We start from the raw sequence: 24,169 nt of genomic DNA on the forward strand, positions 1-24,169 counted from the left end.
TGGGATGGACCACAGGGAACAAAAACTTTTGTGGGACAGCATGGCTAGGGGCAAAGAGGAGTATCTGAGATTGGACCCACTGACAACATTCTGAAAATAAGTAAGTAGGACCCGAGGGCTCAGGTACCATTCCTCACACTCAGGACTAGAACCTGATTATAATAATAAGCTGCTAAAAATAAAATAAAACAGAAATAAAATGAGTAAGCAAAGGAGGAAAAGAAAATCCAACCATTGATAGTTACTTCGGGGATTTAAAAAAATCACTCCTTTTTCAAAAAGAAATGTCAAATAGTCACATGGCCAAAAAGAGTTCTTGGAAGAACTTTAAAAGGACTTCAAAAATCAAATAAGAGAGATAAAGGGAAAACTAGGAAAAAAATAAGTGCAATCCAAGAAAATCAAAATTATGAAAAGAAAGTCAACCAACTAGAAAAAGAGATCCAAAAACTTCAGGAAGAAAATAATTCCTTGAAAACTAAAATTGGGCAAGGAGAAGCTAATGATGTTATAAGACACCAAGAAATAATAAAATAAAAGAATAAAAAAATAGAAGAGAATGTGAAACATCTCATTAGAAAAACAACTGATCTGGAGAACAGATCAAGGAGCAACAATATAAGAATTGTTGAACTACCTGAAAGTTACAGTAGTATAAGAAATAATTAAGGAAAAATACCTTGAAGTTCTAGAATAAGAAGGTAAAGTAGAAATAGAAAAAAATCCACTGGTCATCATCTGAAAGACATACCAGGAGGAAAACATGCAAGAATATCATAGCCAAGTTTCAAAGCTCTGAGGTTAAAGAGAAAATATAATAATCAGCAAGAAATTTTTTTTAAATACTGCAGATACGATCAGGATCATACAGGACTAAGCAGCTTCTACATTAAAAGACCATAGTTCTTGGAACACTGTATTTCAAACAGCAGAAGCACTGGGGTTGTGACTGAAATGACTTACCCAGCAAAATTGAGTCTAATCCTGAACAAAAAAGGGGGGAGGACTTTTAACTAACTGACTTTCAGTTATTTGTGACAAAAGACCAGAACTTAATGGAAAATTGGACATATAAGATCCAGGAGAAATACAGGGTTTATTAAAGGCCAATTATAATGGATTCAATAAGGTCAAGCTATTTACTTCTTGTATGTGAAAATGCTATCAGTGCTCTGAAGACTCATCATTATTTGGGGGTAGTTTGAAAGAAAGTTATGGACTGAACTGAATATGATGGGGTGATTCTAAAAAATAAAACTGGGTAAGGAGAGGTAAAAAGGAGCAATTGTCTCATACAAATAGGGATACAAATACAAATTATCTCACATAAAAGAAAGAACTGACAGAAGAAGCAAGTCGGGGTGGAGGGCTAGTAGTACTGGAACCTTATTCTCATTGGAAATGGGTTAAAGAGGGAACAATATATACATCTAGAAGGGTATAAAAGTCTTCTAAATTTATAAAGAAATCAGAGGATGAGGGGATAGGATAAGGGAGAGACTTTTAGAAGCATGATACTTCACCTGGAAGATGGTCATCTACCTGAGAAATAATATGACTTCAGAAAAGGCTGAGGAACAATCGATATGGTGTTTGCTTCTTGACAACTCCATGAGAAATGCCAAGAACAGAACAGAGGCCTGTACCCAATGTTTGTAGATCTGACCAAGGCCTTTGATATTGTCTGTCATGAGGGCTTATGGAAAATTATGTCAAAATTTAGTTGCCCAGAGAAGTTCATTGGCCTTTTATGTCAGTTTCACGATGGCATGCTTGCCGGGTTCTGGATGGACAATACTTTCTTGCTTTCCCAGTCACCGGTGGAGGGAAACAAGGCTATGTGCTCATTCCCATGATGTTTTCAGCCATGTTGTTAAATGCTTTCACTGAAGATGAATTACTGCATCAAAGTCAGCTACCACACTGGTGGTAAATTCTTCAACTTGAAAAGGCTACAAGCCAGGACCAAAGTAGGAGTGCTGGTGTGTGATTTTCTGTTTGCAGATAATTGTGCACTCAAGGCAGCCCCTGAAGCTGAGATGCAACAAAGTATGGATCAATTTTCTCTGCTGCTTTTGCTAATTTTGGCCTAACAATTAACACCAATAAAACACAGTTGCTCCATCAACCACCATCACACCATCCATATGTGGAACCATTGATTACAGCAAGTGGAGAAGATTTGAATGCTGTGGATAAGTTCATTTACTTTAGCAGCATATTTTCCAGAGATGTACATATTGATAATGAGGTTGATAAATAATTGCCAGAGATAGCTCAGTGTTTAGGAGGCTCCAAAGGAAAGTATGGGAGAGAAGAGGTATTAGACTGAGTACCAAACTGAAGGTCTACAGAGACATTGTGCTTGTTGTTGTATGCCTGTGATACCTGGACAGTCTACCAGAGCCATGCCAGGAAACTGAATTGCTTCCATTTGAATTGTCTTAGGAAGATTCTGAAAATCACCTGGCAGGATAAGAGACCAGACACTGAGGCCGTTTCTCAAACTAAACTGCCAAGCATTCAAACTCTGCTTCAGAGATTGCAACTCCAATGGACTGGCCATGCTGTTCGAATGTAAAACATATGCTTGCCAAAAAGACTATTTTATGGAGAACTCACACAAGGCAAGCATTCACCTGGTGGTCAGAAGAAGCGATACAAGGACACTCTCAAGAACTTTGGAATTGATTACATGACATAGGAGACACTGGCACAGGACCATTCAGCATGGCAGGCCTACATCAGAGAAGTTGTTGTGCTCTATGAGCAAAGCAGAATTGAAACAGCTCAAAGGAAACGCAGGATGTGCAAATTTAAAGAATCCACCCAAATGTTCACATGGACTATTTGTGCCTGACCTGTGGCAGAGCATTGCAAGCTCATATTGGTCTGATCAAGCACAGTGGGACACAGTGAACCTTGATTCTAGCATAGTGATGTCATTTTGGTCCTCTTTAAGAAGGAAGGACAGCAATAATCTTGGTATATGAAATGAGATGTTAAGTCTATACCTCATTTAAGCTGTACTGGTTTCCAATTTTCCCAGCCGTTTTTGTCAAATAGCTTGGATTTTTAAACTGATTAAACACCAGGCTACTAGATTTGTTTGCTTCTGTATGTTGTGTTCCATCATTCTATTTCTTAACCAGTACTAAATAGTTTTGGTAATTACTGCTTTGCTCTCCATCTCATTTAATTTGGAGCTTTTCTCTTATTCATAGATTTGACAGGTAATTTTTTCCATGCTTCTCTAGTTTGCTTATGTCCTGTACGTCTAAATCATATTCCCACTCTGCGTTTATCTTGGTAAATAGTGTGAGATACTGGTCTATGCCTAATTTCTTCCAGACTGCTTTCCAGTTTTCCCATCAGTTTTTGTCATATAGTGAGTTCTTGCCCCAATGGTTTGGATCTTTAGGTTTATCAACTAAGTTATCATGATTATTTACTTCTATATATTGTGTACCTAATCTATTCCATTGATTAAGTGCTCTATTTTTTATCCAGTGTCAGATTGTTTTGATGATTACCACTTTGTAGCGTAGTTTGAGATCTGATACTGCTGTGCTACATTCCTTCACTTTTTTTCATCAATTCTCTTGATATTCTTCACTTTTTGTTCTTCCAGATGAATTTTGTTACTATTTTTTCTAGCTCGATGAAATAATTCATTGGTAGTTTTGTTGGTGTGGCACTGAATAAGTTAATAAATTTAGGTAGCTTTGTCATTTTATTATATTGCCTTTTCTTACCCATGAACAATTAGTATTTCTCCAGTTGTTTAGATCTGTTGTTACTTGTGTGAAGAGTGTTTTGTGATTGTGTTCATTTAGTTTCTGGGTGTGCCCTAGGCCAGGAACATACATTATAATAGGTGTAAACAACATACATAGAGTAGTGAAGTCACAAGAATGGTGTGCCATAGGGCAATTGATAGGTTATCTTATAAGCTTCCTGGAGAATAGCAAGAAGATGGTGTGGTTGGGGGACTAGGGCTGTCTAGATATAATGAGTTCTCACCAGTTAGCAAGGTTAGAACTGGAGCTCTGATTTATAGGATTAGTTGGCAGGAAAATTTCCATATTGCCTTTGTCTGGACCTTTTTCAATGCTTTCATATCTGTTCTGAAAACATACAAGAAAGCATAGCCACACATCCTGGTTCAGATATAGTATAATTTTGTATAATTTGTATTTTTGTATAATTTCTGTTGTGTTCCTTATAAATAACTGCAACTAGAATTTCTCCCTCCCTCTACAGAAATATTGACTTACCTGCTTTGCGGAAACAGTCTGAAGTACTTTTTACCAAATTAGTACAAACCAATTTTATTTGATATGTATTCAAAACAGGTTTTGATCCTATAGGGACAGAATCAGAAGTCATAAAACTTTAGGGATACCACCCTAGTAAGTCAGTGAATCAATAAGCATTTATTTAGAAATTAATCCTGTGTGTGCTCAAGTACCAAACTAAGCATTGGAGGATACAAAGAAAGACTACCCCCAAACTCCCAAAATTTGGATTACTCAGGTCTCATACTAGTAGTCTTTTTTATTCTTCACCTCTGACTTGTAACTTTTGCATATATTTTTATGTGTTCACTAACCATTTGGGGGGCCTCCTTAGTACAAAGCTCTTACATTTAACTCTGGCTAGTTTGTCCCTTAGAGATCCGGTCCAGGAATTTTAAAAAAGAAAATTATCTTGATAACAATTTCAATATAATTGGCTTCCTTTGTAATCCTGTGTATTTTAATTTATGCATTTAAAAGTATTCTGAGGAATCCATGACACAAAAAAGGTTAAGAACCCCTGATTTTTCCATCTCCTTGAGTAAGTCACAACCTCTGTCAGCCTTAGTTTCTTCATCTGTAAAATTAGGGTTTGGATGTTGTGGCCTTGAAGGTCCATTTCAGCTCTAAATTTCTAATCCTATTGAATTGCTTGCCCTCCAAAGGGAAGGGGTGGGGAGGGAGGGAGGTAAAGAAGTTGGATCAAGTGTTAGGAACAACTGTCGAGTAATGTTCTTGCCACTAGGAAATAAGAAATACAGGTAAAGGGGTATAGAAAGTTATCTAGCCCTACAGGACAAAAGAGAAGATGGCGATAAGGGTAGAGAGGGATGATAGAAGAGAGAGCAGACTGGTCATAGGGGCAATTAGAATGCTTGGTGTTTGGGGGGGGAGGGGACAAAAGGGGAGAAAATTTGGAACCCAAAATTTTGTTAAAATGAATGTTAAAAGTTAAATAAATAAATTAATAAAAAAAAATAAATTTCTAATCCTGTAAACTGCCACATTTTACAGATAGTGACAGTTTCACTGTTTTACACAAGACTGCACAGCTCCAGGACAGGGCTCTCAGCATAACAACATGTCTTCACCTCTTAATAACTAGAAGGATTTGAATATTAATTTAAAAGTTTACAGCTCTTTCATGGAATTAAAGCATTTTCAGAATAAAATCAAAGCATGTTTAAAAGACTGTGATGTGCAAAAATTACCCAAAATGTAAAATTTTTACTTTAAAAATAGATTTTCCAATTTTCTAATTGAAGTTGTCAAAAGTGAATGGAGTGCTTTCTCTTTTTTCTCTTCATTTCCTTTTGTCCCCTCTGTGTAAGTTGGAACATCTTACACTAAAAATTAGTTTAAAATAATTAAACAGATTTAGAACTATAAGGCTAACTAGAACTTAGCTGTCTTGATCTAAGCCCTTTGTTTCAAAATCAAAGACAATAATATCCGTTATGAGTGATGGCTTGTGATAGTAATACAAATTTCATTTTATGTTTATGCCATAAGCTTTCTAAATAATATTTTCTATTTGTGTTTTCTTCATTTGGACACTTGTGGTTAATTTGTGAATTTGCGGGATTTATCACCATTTTCAACATGTTCAAGTTGCAAAATGGGCTGGAGGGCAAAAATTCAATCTGATGTCTTTTGTCTTCCCCGAAATCTCATTCTGGGGAAATAGTTGTATATCCTATACATTTATTCAGAAATATATTTGGATTTTGCTGTAATTATGAGGAATGTTTTCTGATCTTATGAGAAGAATTGAATACACCCATAAAAGTTGAAGGTGAATGTCAAAATGTCCATTTTTTGCACACACAAAATAAAACATTCTTTTACTCACATGAGACTATTTGATATTTGGAGTTCTTGTTGGGCAGTACATATACCCAACAGATCAGCATTTCTTTTCTGGGTGTCTTTAGTGTTAGACTGATTTCCCTGTTGTTTTTTAAACATTCCTAGTTAGAAAACCGGATTTTTCCAACTGGGTGTGGTATTCAGTTTGGAAATTATCAGGTCATCACTGAGAAACCTGAGTCCTACTCCCCCCAGGTGTTAAGCATGCTACTCTTACAAAATTTTAAGTCCTCACTGCCTTAGGGAGTAAGAATAAGAACTGAAATGTGATCTGAGTTTCTGGCAGGGGAGAATAGTATGATACCACTAGATCAGTTTCCATTAAATTAATTTTAAAATTCCAATAATTAGGCAGATTTCCAGCACATTTTGTCTGGTTTTACCTACTTCTTTTAAGACTTTTTTTGATTGCCTCTTTTATATCTGGCAAATTAATACAGAGTTGATAATTTAACCCATTTTAGATGACTTTTTTTTTTTCTGTTTCTAGACTTATGTATGATTTTACTGGTCAAGGGAACAACTCCTGGAAAGAAACTTTCTCCACCCGTACAAATTGGCAGCTGTTTGTAACTAATAGTCTTAATGGAGGTGGGGCATTGAGAAGTTAAGTGACTTGCCTAGAGTCATATGGCCAAGTGTATGTCAATGTCCCAACTACGTCTCTGACTATGAGGCCACATCTCTATCCACTATGTCAAGCTGCCTCTTATTTAGATGATAGTCATTACTATTTATTCAGGGATGTGCTGGAGCCAGCTTGAACTGGTTTGAGAGAACCAATTGTTAAACTTATGTGCATTTATACCTTGAATATTGGCAAATGCTACAAATTAGGACTGGTCTTGTTTTGTTTAATTGTCTAGAGTTAAGAAAGTAATAGAGAAAGTGTTAATAATGTAGATTAAAGTTAGAAGTCTGTCTGGTGTACATTTTTTCCCAAAGTGCTAGTTATTAAATATATTCCAGTGCATCACTGAATATTCGTGATTTTTTTAAATGAATGATTCTAACCTTTCATACCCATTCTCCATGTGAAATACACTCAGATGTACTGGAGTTCAAATATCACCCTGTTGAGTCAGAGACATGGTCCTATTGGAGAATGGGTTTGGTGCTGACTGTGCAGAACTACTTTTTGACCCTTCCCACACATTTCTAGCCTGTTAGAGATTCGGAAACAGTGCTTATTCAAAAGAAAAATTATAGTAGCAAATATATGAACTACTCAGAAGAGAAAAGGCTTTTAGAGCAATGTTAGCCCCTTGGGAACTCCTAACTTTTTTGCACTAATAGTAGCACTGATACTCTAATAGTTATTAAACGGAGCCTAATGATTGACATACTCTTTTTTGGCCAAGTAGCAGTGAAGTAATTTAATATACCAAGCTAATAAATTTGATGAAATTTGCTTTTATGGTCTTATCATGAAACTTGTTACTATAAAAAAAAATAGGGTGAAGATACTGAGGAGATAAACCATCTTATAAAATTGATTAGTTTCAGTTCTCCAGGGAATATTTTTGGATTTTTTTTAGCTGTTACCTGTTTTCATTTTGTAATGGCTGGTCCACATCGCATATAGATTTAAAACATGTAGCTAAAACAAAGTCTGACTTTAAACCATAACTGGGAAAATACTGCTTTGTGTAATTTTCCAATATCTAAAATTTATGATGAAAAATGATCTTTGCTTTTCAGTTCTTATACAGTGTTTGTTTTATGTGCCAGATGTCATTGCATTGTGACTAGGGAGTTTATATAGTGGTTTCCTAGCTGGAAACTTGTAAGACTAATGAACCAGATCTATTCTCCTCTACCTGCAAGTAATAAGAAATTAGGAAACTTGTCATCAGTATTTGCTTTTAGTGGTCTGTAATGACATCCATGATTTCGTTTGTCTTATGTTTTTATTTAGCACAGTTTCTTGGTGAAGAAATCTTAAATAGTCAGTATCAGGCAATTTAACTTAATAGGTACTAATAAAAAAAACTTCCTGAATTTTCTGAATTAATCTACCTAAGGTTTTTGTTACTTCTTTGAAATTAAATATAGTTTTAAAAGATTCAAATCTGACCTTGACAAGTACTTACTTTACTAATAAATGGAATGGAGATTTCTGTCTATGCATTAAGGAGAGATGATGTTTTCCTTTAATTTTTGAGAAAATGGCTATTTAATATCCATTTGCTTCCATGGTCTTAAATAAATATATTTAATGATGGTATGTAAAATTGTATTAGTGTCCAACTTTATACATGACTGTGAGATTGGGACTACCACAGAGATCATATCATGCCTTTTGAGCATATTTCATTAATATCACTCAGCATTCTTTGTAGAGAAAACTATAGTTTTGTATCTATTTTTAAGCTTGCTTTATTATATTTTGTACAGAATATTTTAAATTATTCAGCCATATTGGTAGTATGCAAAAGCAGAAAACTCAAATAGAAAAGAGTCTTATGGGTCTGCCTCCTTCAAGTCTTTTCCCACTCCAATTCATCCTCCATTCAGCCACTCAGGTGATTTTCCTAAGGCATAGATCTGTCATTCCCCTACTCATTAGACTCCAGTGACTCCCTGTTGCCTCCAGAATCAAACCTCTGCCTATCTTTCTAGTCTTCTTACATTACTTCCCACCATATATTCTCCAGTCCAGTGACACTGGCCTCCTAGCTGTTGCATGGACATGACACCCTGTCTTTCTGCTCCAGACATTTTCTCTGACTCTCTCCCATGCCTATAATGCTCTGTCTACTTCCTCAACTCTGCCTTCTGACTTACCAGACTTACTCTAAGTCCCACTAAAATCCTACCTTCTACAGGAAACCTTTCCCAACCCCCTCTTAATTCTAGTGCATTCCTTCTGTTAACTATTCATTCTTTATCCTATACATAGCTTGCTTTCTTTATGTTTGAATGTCATCTCCTCCATTAGATTATAAGCTCCTTGACACAGTGCCTGTCTTTTTTTGCTTCTTTTTGTATCCCCAGAACTTAACAAAGTTCATAGCACATAGTAGCCAATTAATAAATGTTTATTGATCAGTCAATCGATTGAATGAATGCAATATTTAATTTGGTTGAGAAAAGTTGTTAAAATTTCTGGGGTTTCTGTATTCTCCAGAAGAAAAATAGGATGATGGTCTGTGATGCCGTACACAAAAACTATTAACTCATTCAGACATCTAATATATAGTCATTAGAACTTAGGAAAAGCAATAAGGCTTAGTGCTGCTTCACTTCATTTAAGCTGGATCACAAAATCATTGAATGTCAGAGCTGGAATAGACTCGAAAAATCATTTGATGATCCAGCTCTAATTTTACAAATGAGAAAACTGAGGTCCAGAGATAGCTCATTTCATTACTATCTTGAGTACATAAACAGCAGCAAATTTTAGGGACCTAGTGGTCTAGAATGCTTGCTGCAAAGGAGCCCAACCAGGATGATTGTCTGTAGTGAAGGGATGACACCAGGAAACCCAAGCGGTTGCTATATAGTGAAGAGGCCACCAGCTGTGAGGAGGGCTTGTATGTCTTCTACTCAGACACAACTAACAAACTCACACCACTTTTTTCTCTCCCAGTCCTTGTGGTGATGCATCATAGAGTAAGCTACCCCCAAAACCCTCACCTCTTGTTCTCTCCAATCCATTCACTTCTAGCCTACATCTTTCATGTCCTCCTCCAGGAAATTTTGTTCCATAGTTAATAAGCTTCCTCTTTATTTTAGAGCCTTTCCTCCCAGGTTCCTTATATCTTATCAAACTCATAGATAGACAACTGAGTTTCCCCATAAACTGTATTCCTAATTGTCTTCTCTGGCACAGACTATGCTTTTTTCATACCCTCTAACATGATGGTCAGAATGCATATTTGCTCCCCACTTAGATTCCCTTTTTCAAAATCACTCAGCAATCTTTCCTCCTCTGAGGTTCTCTGTTCAAATTGTGATCCAGTCCGTATCCTAGTAACATTCTCTATCTGCCTCTAGCTCATTCCCTTCTTATCGGTGTACATGTTGATATTCCATCAAACATCTTCACCTCCCAGTTCTTCAAGGAATTCAGTAGCTGATTCACAGACATTTTCTCCAGTTCAGATCTTACCCTTACACTAGGACATGTCAGTATACATGTTTGATTTTCTCCTCAAACACCTTAACCTCCAAATTCTTCAATCTCCTCGGCTCCTATGACCTGTTCCTAGACTTACCTTAACCATATATGGAAATGGTCACACCCTTTATCTTGCCATCACTCTCAATGTTGTATATCAATGATCCAAAACTCCAATTTTTTTTGTCAGATTATAACGTTCTATTTCTTATTCCACCTCTCCCTATGCCTTACACCTCTCATATCTATGCTTGTCTTTGCTGGGACCTCCAGTCCTTCTCGTCCCTCAGTGTTCTCCTATATTATTACTTATTTGATCTAATCTCACTTTTTTCCTTTCTCAGTTTCAACCCTGTAGTTAACCAGTTCAACTCTACATTGTCTCTACCTTCAAATCCCTTGTGCCACTGTCCTGTTAAAATCCTTGCCAAAATCTAACCCTAAGTTACTCCTACCATTCTGCTCTTCTGCTTCTATTCATTTAGTGCTGAAAAGAGCTGGAATTAGTCACCCCAATAAGCTGATTAAATATTTATATATTTAATCTAAAGTGAGCCCTCATGACAGCAAGGCAGTCCTTTCACTCCTCCCTGATTGATTAATGATCTGCTCCTCACAGAGACTGTTCCAGACTTTCTTTTCTCTCATCTCTTCAAGCCTTCTACCTCTCAGCTGAGGACCTTATTGTATATTTCACTAAGGAAATAGAGCTCACCCCTTCACCCCACTCCAGACTCTGCTCCTGACCCTCCAGACTTCTTTCTCTACTATTTTCTGTCAAACTTCTTACCCTGGAAGATCCTTCTGCCCCTGCTTGGGATTTTTCGGTTCCTCCTGGAACTTCCATTTTGAAAGACAGGCCAAAGCTTAGTGTCTTCAGTGTTAGAATGTAAGCTCCTTGAGGTCAGGGACTCTTTTTTGTTTCTGTTTGTGATATTACCAACACTTAGCATATTACCTGGCATATAGTAAGTGCTTAAAAAGGTTTGTTGACTTATTGACATTTGCCATGAGCTCTCTCTTCACATCTTGAATGCAGTTTGGCATCATCCCTTATTGTCCCCTTTATTCCAGCCTCTGAGTGAGAGGTAACCCTTTTGCTCACCAAGATCAATCCTTCTCTATGCACCTTTGATCCCTTTCCTTCCCATCTTTTGAAGCAAACTGCCCCCCACAATATCCCTCTCTAATTTATTCTTTTCTTTTTCATCCTTCTTTGCTACTACAAAGATGCCTGTCTCCTCTGTCCTGAAAAAGCAAAACAAAGCACCACCAACCTTGTGAGACCTTATCATTCCTTTAAACTATTGTTTGTATCTATTCCTTTTCACAACTAAACCCCTAGCAGAAATTGTCTTCATTCATTGCCTCTACTTTCTTTTCCTTCACTCCTCAGCTTTTTACAAAATGCTTTTGAGCTCTTCATTCACCTGAAACTACTCCCTTCAAGTTACCACTGATCTTTTTATTGCCAGATCTGATGGCCTTTTCTCATTCTTCATCCTTTTCTGATCATTGAACACCATTGACTACCCTTTTCTCCTCGGTGCTCTCATCCTTAAGTTTTCATGGCACTGCTCTCTTGGTTCTTTCTCTGCCTGTCTGATCACTCTTCCAAAGTCTCTTTTTCTGGTTCATCATCCAAATTATATTCCCTAACTGTGGCTGTTTCCCAAAGCTCTCTCCTGGGCCCACTTCAAGCTCTTATTACTTTTTGCCTAGAACAGTGCCTGAAGTCTCTCTCTTCTCCATTCTATACGACATAGAGCTCCACAGAGCTGTCCAAATAATTTTCTTGAAATACAAGTGTGATGATGTCGTTTCTCTATTCCTTAAAATTCCATGGCTGCTTCTTGCCTTTAGGCTTGAATGTAATCACTTAATTTTTGGCCTCTAATGTCCTTCACAACCTGGCCTTATCCTGCCTTCCTAATCTTATAATAGATTGCCCCTTGTGCCTTTTCACTAACTATCTCTCATGCCTGTAATGCTCTCCTTCCTTCTACTGTGCGTCTTAGACTCCCTTGTTTTCTTCAGTTCTTGCTGAAATACCACCTTCTACACAAAGCCTTTCCTGTTCTTCCCTGCTGCTGGTTCTTTCCACCCTCTCCCCAAAAATTTACCTTATATTTATTGGTATATATTTAAATACTTATTTACTAACATAGGAATATGTTAAACATCCACTTAATACCTACCATATTCCGGCATTTTGCTAAGCCCATATAAAAGACACATGTGAAGCAGATACAAGATAACCTCTAAAATGAAGGCATTCATGATTGGAAGGATCAGGAAAGAGGCACTTGAGTTGAATTTTAAAGGAAATCAGGAATTCCAGCAGAAGGAATTGAGGAGGGAGAGCATTCCCATCATGGAGGATAACTAATGCAACCATAGAAAGCTGAGAAGAGAGCAATGACTGAGTAGATTCACTTTTTGCAAGCTTTGGAAGGGGCCAGGTGTTAGGAGCTCTGAGTGCCAAATAGAGGGGTTTATGTTTGATTCTAGAGCCAATAAGGGGCCTGCTGGAGTTTATTGAATAGGGTGTGACATGGTCAGACCTGTGCTTTAGGAAAATCTCTGGTGGCTATGTGGAGGATGGCAAATAAGAAACCAGTATAGTAGTCCAGGTGAAAGCGAAGGGAAGCCTGAACTAGCGTGATAGTCAAGAGAAAGGTAGAGGCTGCTTCTTTATTGTCTTTGTATTCCTAGCACTCAGCACAGTGCGAGGAACGAGCATTTAGTAACCACTAAATTGTAGTTGCCAACTGATTGGTTAAGGAACGGAGGTCATGGTTAAGCATAGTGAACAGAAGAGACACTGTAAGTGCATACCTAATGTCTAGTAGTGTTACAAGACTGTAGAATTTGGGGTGAACCAGTATTGTAGAAAGGCCAAACTAGTGTTCAAATATCAGCCTTTTTCCAAGCAAACACATCAAGTAATGCTAATAAAAAATAACAAACATATGCAATGCTTTACAGTTTATAAAATACTTTTTTTCACTGTAACCCTATGAAGTAGGAGTAGTGCACAGTGAGGTAGCAAAGCTTTAAATAATGTTGGCTTCTGCAACTAAGGACTGCATTTTTAAATTAAAGGACAGCCTTTATGTATATACCTTGCCCTCTTCAGAGACCCCTGCCAGGTTGATAAAGATCAAATAATTTACCCTTAAGATGTCTGAGGGAGTGAGAAAACACTACAAAAGTGGTGAGTTGATTCAACCATTCTAGAAAATAGTTTGAAAGTATACAAGAGAAGTTGCTAAACCGTTCATACCCTTTGAAACCCAGCAATTCCATTTCTAGGTATGTATTGCAGTGAGATCAAAGACAGAGGAAGAGGTCCCATGTATAACAGAATATTTATAGTCACACTGTTGTAGAGAACTGGAATAAAGTGATTGTCCATCCTTTGGGGAAAGTGTGGACAAATTGTGCTACGTGAATATAATGGACTTGTATCATAAGAAATGATGAACATGAAGAATTAATTCATAGAAATTTGGGAAGACTTGTATGAACCATCATGGAGCAAAGTAAGCAGAAGAACAGGTTGCAGGATGATTGCAATAGGGAATAGGGATAGTGGCTGTTTTTGTGATTCCTTTGATATAGTTAACTCCCTCTACTGTGGCAGAGCAGCACTTACTCCCGCAGCCTTAGCGATTTGCATTGAGAGATTAAGGGAATTGCCCTGGGTCGTATGGCCAGAGGCAGGACTTGAACCCAAGTCTTCCTGGCTTGGAGGCCAACTCTCTATCTGTTATGCTACTCTGTTTCTCAGATAACAAAACTGATCAACATGGTGACTAATCATGAGTTCAGAAGAGGTTTAAAAAAAAGAGAGGGGATGGCAGCAATTACAAAAAAAGAAAGGAAAAAATTCAATGCTCATAAAGAGATAGATGAGGTCCTTTTAAGACCGAAGGTAGGTTTATCCATGTTAGGCATCTTAACTAAAGTGTTCGGTCAGTCCATCAAATGTCTCTTCTCCAAGAGAAATGCTGTTACTTACAGAACTCTAAAATTTATCAATGCAATGATTAAGTAACCAATTAAACTTTAGTTATATATGGCTTTCCTAGAAGGAGCTCATCAGGGACAGGCTTCCCTAACTCTCCCACCTTATCATCCTATGCAGTTTTATCCAAACTTTCCTCATTTTAATTTTTTATGAGGAGACTTTGGTATTTTCCCAGTGAACTGCAGTACAAAAGCAAGAGATCAGGTTCTGGGAAAAGGCTTTTACGTGAAGGATCTGTTCAGGAGATCAAGTAAAAGGCACTTTGCTCCATTCTTTTTTAACATTGTGCTTCTCAAAAGAAGCTCCTATCACACAACCAGTGCTACCCAAGTGTGATTGCAGCAATTAAACTTCTCAGGTCTCTTGGAGTGGAGATCTTGGGAGACCAGACAAGCAGCCTTAGAACTCTTTGCCTTGTCAGTGAAGCAAGAGAAATTGAAGGAGCAGACTCAAAAGTCGCTACTTTTTTCCTTCTCTCCTCCCTTTATAGATTGTGGGTATGAGGACAAAACCTTTGGGGGCAGAGGAAGGGTGATAAAGGATGTTGAAGAAATGACCCCTTTTCACCCTTATCTCCCCCTTTTTTCCTCTAGCCAGATACTAAAAGGTTCAGAGACAACCTAAAAGAAAATAAAAGCTACCTATATATACAAATAGTTTCTAATATTAGATTTGAGATATTATGTTTAACTTGTTCACAATCTGAAAGGATAACTTATATGCATGTAATAACTCACGTCAGGACAAAACTCATTCTTTTAGGTAGATCAATTGTGTAGCATAGATAGCCGTTGTTTTATTGTCTAAGACTGTGCTCTAGTTCATATTTTAGCTGTTTTTATTTTTTGTTATTTAAAACTTTCAAAAGTACCTTTGATGTTTTCCTTATACATGCTCTTAACAGACCAGTTTTTGGTTTTTCTCCTATTCTGCACCATGTGAATTATTTCCTTTTCTTTTGATGGTTCATATATTGCAATTCCTATCCTAGTCATCCTTAGCTACTTCTGTTCCCACTTTCCCCTCTATAGGTTTTTTTTTAAAAAATCAAAATCAATGGCAGCATCCCTGACCCTGAAACAAAGTGTTAGACTCCTGGTGATAACTCCCTGAACCAGAGTGCAAACTATAAAATGCTGCGATCATAATAATGGAATCAAGCTGTATCACTTTTTAGTTCCATAATTAATAGGAATTCTGAAAGTATTAAAATCTAATTGCTTTTTAAGTGAAGAGTAATAGATGAAGAGGTGATTAAGAATGAAGATGTTAATTATTTGTGCTTTTAACTATCAAACTTCTGTTTTTTATTCCAGCTCCATAATAGTTTCATTATTTAATAAAGGTCCTTAACCATTTTGTGTCATGGACTTCTTTGACAGAAGTCAGGTGAAACCTACACATCTCTTCTCAAAATAAATGCTTTTTAAATGTATGAAACCACAATTTGATTACAAAGGAAACTAATTATATTGAAATGGACTACCAAACTATGTGTTTTTAAAACAGAAGTTCATGGACCCCAAGTTAAGAACTTCTAATTTAACTACTGTGAAATGAAGTGAATAGTGTTTATTTCACTTTATGAAGACTCCTGAAAAAAGGAGAGAAAGGTACTTGGTACAAACATAGCTTTCAAGTACTGAGTATTTGTATCATTTTCCCAGTGTTTCTGAGGAACATGTAGATTTTTAGTATGCAAATGAAAATATCTCAGATAGAATATATGAGTTTAGGAATAGTCATGAGCTTCAGCTTAGAGGTGTTGAAGTGATAGTTGGATTAAGAGTTTAGAGATGGTATAACTGTCAAACTTGTATGTTTGGGCAATATGGAATTGCCCTCCTTTCCCCTCACCCCTTAAAAAGAAAAGGAAGAACAGACAAAGGGGGAGGAAGAAAGAGATAAAGACAGTTTTCCAAACTGAGGCAAAATACTGAAACGTTGACTTTCAGTGAAAGGATCTGAGGTAAATTAATAAACAGCTCCCCCATAAAAGGCCAATGTTCAAATTTTAAGTAGTTCTAAATTATAACAGTGAATTTCAAGATCTGATTCTCTGTACTGCTTCCTGTACTGCAATTCAGTGACCATCTATTAAATGCTGTGGGTAAAGCCCAAGGTACGGAAATCGACAGCTTTTGCCCTGAAGGAATGTATATTCTACTGGAATATTTGCTATTTAAGACCAGTGATTATTGAAATTACCTTACTTCTGCACACTGGAGGAAATTTCATGTTTTGCCATTTTGATAGCCTACTTCTTCGAGTTAGGTTTCCATTTCTTATGTTTCAAGTTGTAAATGTGCCAGTGGCAAGAAGAGAGCAATTTATTTAGTTAGGTATCTAAATTTCCTTTTTTTTCTTTTCATTTTCCCTCTTTAGTTATTGGACAAATTGAAAGAACGTTGGATGCACACTGGTTTATGGCAAAATCTTGAGCTAGTGAAGACAGTCATTACAGAACCACAAGGGGGAGAGAAAGCTGCGTTTCGTGAAGTGTTACAAGTGTACTACGATGCGATCAAATGTAAAGGAGACCGAGGTACATGTATTCCTTGGCCATGAATAAATACTGTCCTTAATAAAATCAGCGCAGATTCATGCTGTCAGAATTTATGTTGTCTATTTGAGTATTATATATATTTAAATTTTATCTCTTGATCCTAAGTGAATGGAATAATTGTTTCAGTTGGCATTGCCTCACATGAATGCTACCATGTATATGTTTATAATACATTTAATACATTCGCTTATCGTCTTTACTGATCACTTAAGGTCTGAGTTCTGATAAAGTTATGGGCCTCACATTCATGTTCCATGTAATCCTTGTTCAAAAACAAAACTGAAGAATGTGCTCCCTAAATATAGATAATTCATAAAAACATGGCATAAGTAGCCTAATAGTAATATCCTATGAATAATGGAGCATATTGGGAGGTGGTGTGGCATAAAGCCTTAACCTTGGAGACAGGAAGACCTGAATTCAAGTCCTGCTTCTGATCCATACTAACTGTGACCATTGCATTGGTAAAAAGGATTTCTATATTGGGTGTTCCCTATACCAGTTAAAATAGATCTGGAATTCACCACCACCTCTACCCTCCCACCCCCCCAAAAAAGAAAGAAAGAAGCCCACTGTGTATATATACACACACTATGACAAAAATCTTTAAATGGCTGAGTTCTTTCATATGCTACTTATGTGTTTGGTGTGAGAGTTATAGAGAATTAGGGACTGGGTTAAAGCTATTTAAAATTGTTCAGGGAACTAATGTAGTAAGTAAAAGTAGTGATTAAAATTTAAATTTTGATTGCTAAGTCAGAATTATAATTAGTTCAGGCTTAAGGTTGCTTTTACAGTATTGCTCCATTATGCATGATATAAGAGATTTCATGTCTAATATGTTCACCACCATGTTGTACTTGTAATTTTTGTTCTACCTGACTTTCTTTGAAGACTTGATATTTTAATGGATCTGTGATTTCATCAGTGTGAATATTCCCTCCATTGATACAGATCACAAATTCTTCATATCTACTTGTCCTATGTAACTGTTATCCATGTTTTACCATAAATCCTCAGTAGAGGGGACCATTGCATCAAAGGGATGCCCATCATTTGGAGCAGTGGCTAAACAAGCTGTGGTATATGCTTGTAATGGAATATTATTGTGCTATAAGAAATGACAAGCAGGATGATTTCAGAAAAAAACTGGATAATTTTTTTTTTGATGGATAGTGAAGTGGACAGAACCAGGAGAATGTTGTACACAGCAGCAGCAATATTGCTCAATGAAGAACGATGAATGACTTAGCTATTCTCAGGAGTACAATTCCAAAGGACTAATGATGAAGCCTCCGGAGAAAGAACTGATATTTGAATACAGACTGAAGCATGCTGTTTTCTCCCTCCTTCCTTCCTTCCTTCCTTCCTTCCTTCCTTCCTTCCTTCCTTCCTTCCTTCCTTCCTTTGTTCCTTCCTCCCTTCCTCCCTCTCTCCCTCCCTCCCTCCCTCCCTCCCTTCCTTCCTTCCTTCCTTCCTTCCTTCCTTCCTTCCTTCCTTCCTTCCTTCCTTCCTTCCTTCCTTCCTTCCTTCCTTCCTTCCTCTCTCCCTCCCTCCCTCCCTCCCCCCTCCCCCTTCATTCTCTTCCTTTCCCCCTCACTCTCTTCCTTCCTTCCTTTCATTCCCCCCCTTTATTTGAGTGTTCTTATACAAAATGACTCATATAGAAATGTTTTACATTAAAAAAAATTAGAGGATCCATCAAAACTCTGGAGGTCTTCCTGTTTTTTAGTATTTCATGCTGTTCATTCTCAGTTCACTATATGACCAGCCTACCTCCTCTTCCGACTATACAATAACCTTGACAATGCCTTTATTCCACTTTTGTATAGCATAGTCTTCATTGGTAAAAATTCTGCAGCCTTTTTTCCATTGCCCTTAGTATTACTTGTAATTTGATGTAGTGTTCATTTAGTTAATGTGTCATAGTTTGAGGCATGAATGTTTTTCATCCTCTTTGTTTTTTCATTGTGTATGATCATGCTCTTTTACATTGCTATGGATTTCACAAAAGGGAGTTTGTGGCATTCTAGGGTTCTGTGCAATTAGTATGTCATCTGTGATTAGGAGTGTTTAGAGACCCCTTGCCATCAACACAGAATCTTTTGTCTTGTGATTTACATAAGACATTTTTTATAATATTGATGAACTTCTTCTTTGAATACGTGTCTCCCTTTTTAATGCTTCACTCTGTGTCATTGCTCAGCAGATAAAAGCTATTCCTGCAGTCTCAACTATTATAGAACTTTGCATGGCAAGCTGCCATAAAGTTTTGTACGACTTTTGACATTCATGTGGGAAGCACTTTTTATAAGAAGAGCCTTTAAGACTTTGTTTTTTACTCACATCAGTAAACATATTGGACTTTATATTCTCTCATTTTTCAGTAAATTGAATGATTATAAAAATGTGTTCTGCTGTGGAAAATCATCTGCCAAAGCCCGTCTGTTCTCTTCTCGTATTTTCATAAAAGTGTAGAACATTATAGCATCCTAAGTGAGATCTCTAATCCCACAAAAGAGTTGGCCTAACACTCCACACCGGAAAAGACCAAGTGTGTGAAAAATACATGTTTTCTGTACTGTGATATATAAAAAGATAGATGGCCCCATAGGGGTGATCTATCAGCATATTTATCTTCGGCACTACAAATGGACAGTGAATTAGATCCAGAATTGGATGAAAATCACAATCTCAGAGTTGGAAAGGACTTCAGAGGTTTATCAAGTCCAACCCGTATGTGAATAATATTACCCTTTACAACATTTCCAACAAGTGGTCATCTAACTTTGTTTAAAAATCTCCCATGAGGGGGGACCTGTAACTTCCCAAACTAGCCCATTCCATTTTGAATAATTCTGTCAGGAAGTTTTTCCTTACATTTACATATAAGAATATGCTTTCTTGGATTGGAGGAATGGTGAAGTGCATTCATTGCCCTGGTTGAAATAAAGACCCATTTAAAAAATATCAGTAGTCTCCTGGTAATTTGGTATGGCTATGTGGCTGTGAATCATGGAATTCTATAGAAGTAAAACAGCAGGTTATTTAAAGGACAGTTGAGGTTTATGTTGGGTGTGAGTAGTCTGTAGCATTTTAACAAGCAATTCCTCATACACACACACACACACACAAATATGTAAAAGATATCTGGGAGTTGTACAGATGGAAAAAGAGGTAGGTTGGTTGTGAGATAAAAGTAAGGGGACAGGCCCAAATATTTCACTGGTAGTCAACAATAACAAACATTTATTGAGTCAACAAGCATTTATTATGTCCTTATCATGTGCTAGGTACTGTGCTAAGTCCTGGGAAGATAAATAGAAGAAGAAAGGAAAACAGTCCTTATCCTCAGGGAACATGTGTTCTAGTGGGGAATCTGGAAGAACAGAGGGAAGAGGGGGGAAAAGTGTTTGTATATACAGTAGAGGGAGTCAAAGACTCAGGAGTGGATCTCAGGGAGGAGTGAAGAGATAGTTGGCCCAGATGCTTTCCTTAAAATGGAGGTTCTGGGAGAAACTGACCAGCCAGAGGAAGGGGTACCATGCAGGAGAGAAGTCGAGAGAGAGTCCAGAGAGTCAGGAGTGGAACCCAAAGAGGAATGGGTACTCAAGAGGTGATACCCAGATAACACCAGGAAATCAATTCCAGTAGAACTCCATGTGGTGTTGATTTGTTATCTACTCCACTATAGACAATACACAGGTCAGTGAGTTCACAAATCCATCCAAGTAGAGTAGTGAAGTGGTACAGCTTCATAAATTTTGATAGATCATCCTCCATTCTAAGCCAGTGTTGCCTTTGGCTGCTGTAGCTCTGCATTTGGCAAATACGGTGACTGTTTGTTGGCTGAGGTGGTTACTGTGCTCTTTTGTCCTTTGTGAGGATAATTCTTTTGCACTGGTTAGATTTTTCAAGAAAATAGTCATAGAGTCACTCTCTTTACCTCTGTTCATTTTCCTTTCTTTTTTCAGAGTTGATAACTTATTAAATAGGTCCAGGCAGAGCTGTTTTACAGGTTCCAAAGACAGAATACTTTAAAACTCTGAAGTACATCATTATAATAGCCTATTATTTTACTCAAAAAAAATTTTGCTGCTCTAATTCTGAAGAGTTTTAGAAGTTTTAGGTTTTAGAAGTTATAAGAATGGAAAAATTCCACATACATTTCTTTTAAATAATTGTTCTCTTTTGCTTTAAGATGGTGCCCTCCTTGTAGCAGTTTGCCGAGGCAAAGTGAGTGAAGGTTTGGATTTCTCAGATGAAAACGCTCGTGCTGTCATAACGATAGGCATCCCATTTCCAAATGTGAATGATCTTCAGGTAGGCTATCAAAATGTCAGGTAGGCTATACATTTTATTTGCTATAAAAAATAGTTATCTTTCTTTGAAGTAAGTTCTAGATTTTGTTTATAGTCTTTCCTGCTCATTTCTGTTCATTGAAGAACTTGCCCAAGTGAGTAGTGTTTAAATAGACTTAATTCTTTAAAATGTTGGGTTTATGTAAATTTCTTTGGGGCAGCCAGGTTGTGCAATGGGTAGAACAATAGGTCTGGAGTCAGGAAGACTCATCTTCCTGTATTCAAATCTGACTTCAGACACTCCCTAGCTGTGTGACCAAAGGTAAGTCACTTACCCCTATTTGCCTCAGTTTCCTCATCTGTAAAATGAGCTACAGCAGGAAATGGCAGAGTATTCTCTGCCAAGAAAACTCCAAATGAAGAGTCAGACATATCTAAAGTGACCCAACAACAACAAAATAAATTTCTTTATTATGTAATGATTTTAGAAACCTGTCCTATTTGGAAGTGATTTGTCATTCACAATTTAAGGTAGGGAAACCACATTTTCGTTAGTAATCTGTATAGCTTTCACTTATAATTATTAAAAGCTTGTCACACATCAGGAGTAGAAGTTAACGTGTATTTCTATTTTATTCTTTTTTATCTGCTAGTTGGGTTTAAATCAAGAGATCATCTTATGTATGTACCATCCATTCAAGTGGCTAATGAGGAAAGACGTAATATATTTTTACTTAACCACTGATGAACTATAAAGAGAACATATAAGTATATGAACATATATTTTTTCCTCTACACATCCTTTACTTTGTTCATTTACTTTACAGGATGATGGGGGAGGGGTAGCCTTGAAAAATCGCCTTGGTGGAGAGGATCATTTTTTCTTCCTGGGGACTTATCTTTATATTTTTCTTTATGAGTATTTGTTTTTCTCTTATGTATGTTGTGTCTCGCCATTTGAGTTATGAGTTCCAAAACATTAAGCATTTCTTTTGAAATTCCCAGCAATGGAAGTTTGCTATTTGTTCAATAAGTGTTGTTGGCTGCTTGAATTGGGTCATGTGAAGGCACAGACTAATATCAGGGGTGGCTGTTAGTCCAGATAGGGAGACGCTTTTAAGCTGTGCAAGTAATTATGGATTCCTCTGCACTTGGAACAGGACTGGGAACCCACAGTAAGCCTGAGGAAAATGGGAGCCATGTGCTCCCCTGGACCAAGGAAACCTAAAGAGCCAGAGATTTTCACCAAAGCATAGCAGCATGCTAATGACACCATAAAAGGCAACCCTTGCAGTGTGTGTTTGAGTTACACACCTCGGCTGTGCCTCATTTCTCTGCATGTGTGTGTGTGTCCCCTCTAACTTGATAGACGGCTAGCTTACCAGCATCTCTTAAGTTCCAAGGAGTCAGGGACCATGTCTTATCTAAACCTTTTATCTCGCCAGGCTCACAGCACAGAGTTCTTTCTGCGTGCTGTGACTGTAACAACAACCATGTTCATTTCCACAGCACTGTGAAGTTTGCAAAGTGATATAAACATGGTGTTTCATTTGGTCCTTGCAGCAATCCTTTATGGTAGGTGCTATGATAATTTATAGATGAGAAAACAAGTGACAGTATAGGTATTTCATACAAGTTTGTTCTAAACATTGAATTAAGCTTTATAGTAAGGAGTCATTGCTGTTACTGCCGCTAGCAGCATGGGGTAGGCCATAGTGAGGAGAGATGTTTTAATGGCTTCAAGTTGGGACTGAGAAATTAATTATCCTTTCATTCAAGTCCTCTGCAGTCCAGTTCCCACCTACCTTTCTGACTTTATTTTGCATAATTCTCTTTCATGAGCTTCATGCTTCAGGTAAATAGGCCTTCTTATTCATCCCCACATCCCTTATTGCCCTCTCCCAGTTCTGTACACTCAGAGAATTTCTCCCTTGGAGGAATAGGCTCTCTCCAAATTCCTTCCTTTGAAATCCTTCTTTTCCTTCAAGGTCCACCTCAGGAATTGTTTCCTTTATTAGTTCTTCTCTAATTCTTCTAACTAAAAGGCTCCTCTCCTATCTCAGATCTCTTATGGAATTTTTTTTTTGATCTTTCCCCATGTACTTTACTATATTTTTCAATTCAATAAATATTAAGTGCCTACTATGTGCCAGGCACTGTGCTGTGTGCATTGCGGATACAAATACATGGAGGTGGGTGGAGTGGGGGTGCAGGAAATGAAGAGATATTTGGCCTGGGCCTCCTCCCTTATATGGGAGTTTGAGACCCAGAGCTCTGCCTTCCAATCAGAGGGTACTGATGAGGTAACTTTTCTTTCTAGACTTATCTCACATTACTTCCTTTTACAAATTCTATTTTCCAGTCAGACAGACCTGCTAAATGCTCCTGAAATCATTGTACCATTTCCCACCACACTACCTTCTCACAGGTGAGCCTCTATGTCCAAAATGCACTCCCTCCTTATCTTCTTCCCCTCTTAGGATCCTTACTTTTCTTTAAGGCTCAGCTCTCGTATCATTTCTCAAAAGCCTTTCCTGATTCTTACCGTTTCCAGCTTCCTCCCTGGCTATCCCTTCCTCAAATTACTTTTCATTTACTTTTCTCTATATATGTAACAACCAGTAGCACAGGCAACACTCCTGAGTGCTTCTGAACTAAATTAAGATGTAATTGGGAAGTGTTTAACAAAATAACTAAGAATACAGTAAAGCATAGACAGTATTACATTTTAAAACTAAGCCAATATGCCGGTCTGCAGGGATCCAGATTAGTGGCCTCCATTTCTTAGTGAGTTTAATATCTCTACTCTAGGCAACTTTCTAATACTCTAAGTTTCAGAGAAGATGTCAACCTGAATTGGTAGAGGGAATTTTCTCACCCAGTAGTTCGCTTTCCCCAGTGAAATTACAGATCTAGTCTCTGTCTCAAGTACCTAGCATAATACTTTGCACATAGTAGATAATTAATAAATGTTTGTGG

The 24,169-nt window shown here is 37.3% G+C and overlaps 1 protein-coding gene across 3 annotated transcripts in view; it reads left to right on the forward strand.

Moving 5' to 3' along the window:
* BRIP1 (BRCA1 interacting DNA helicase 1) overlaps positions 1–24,169 on the forward strand; it is a 237,501-nt gene that overhangs the window by 155,674 nt on the left and 57,658 nt on the right. For all 3 annotated transcript variants that reach the window (XM_072646908.1, XM_072646909.1, XM_072646910.1), the window contains 2 exons: positions 16,709–16,868; positions 21,091–21,212. In XM_072646908.1, the coding sequence (XP_072503009.1) occupies positions 16,709–16,868; positions 21,091–21,212 (282 nt within the window). The remainder of the gene's footprint in view (positions 1–16,708; positions 16,869–21,090; positions 21,213–24,169) is intronic.

Source organism: Notamacropus eugenii, chromosome 2, assembly GCF_028372415.1.
Source record: "Notamacropus eugenii isolate mMacEug1 chromosome 2, mMacEug1.pri_v2, whole genome shotgun sequence".
Classification (NCBI taxonomy): Eukaryota; Metazoa; Chordata; class Mammalia; order Diprotodontia; family Macropodidae; genus Notamacropus; species Notamacropus eugenii.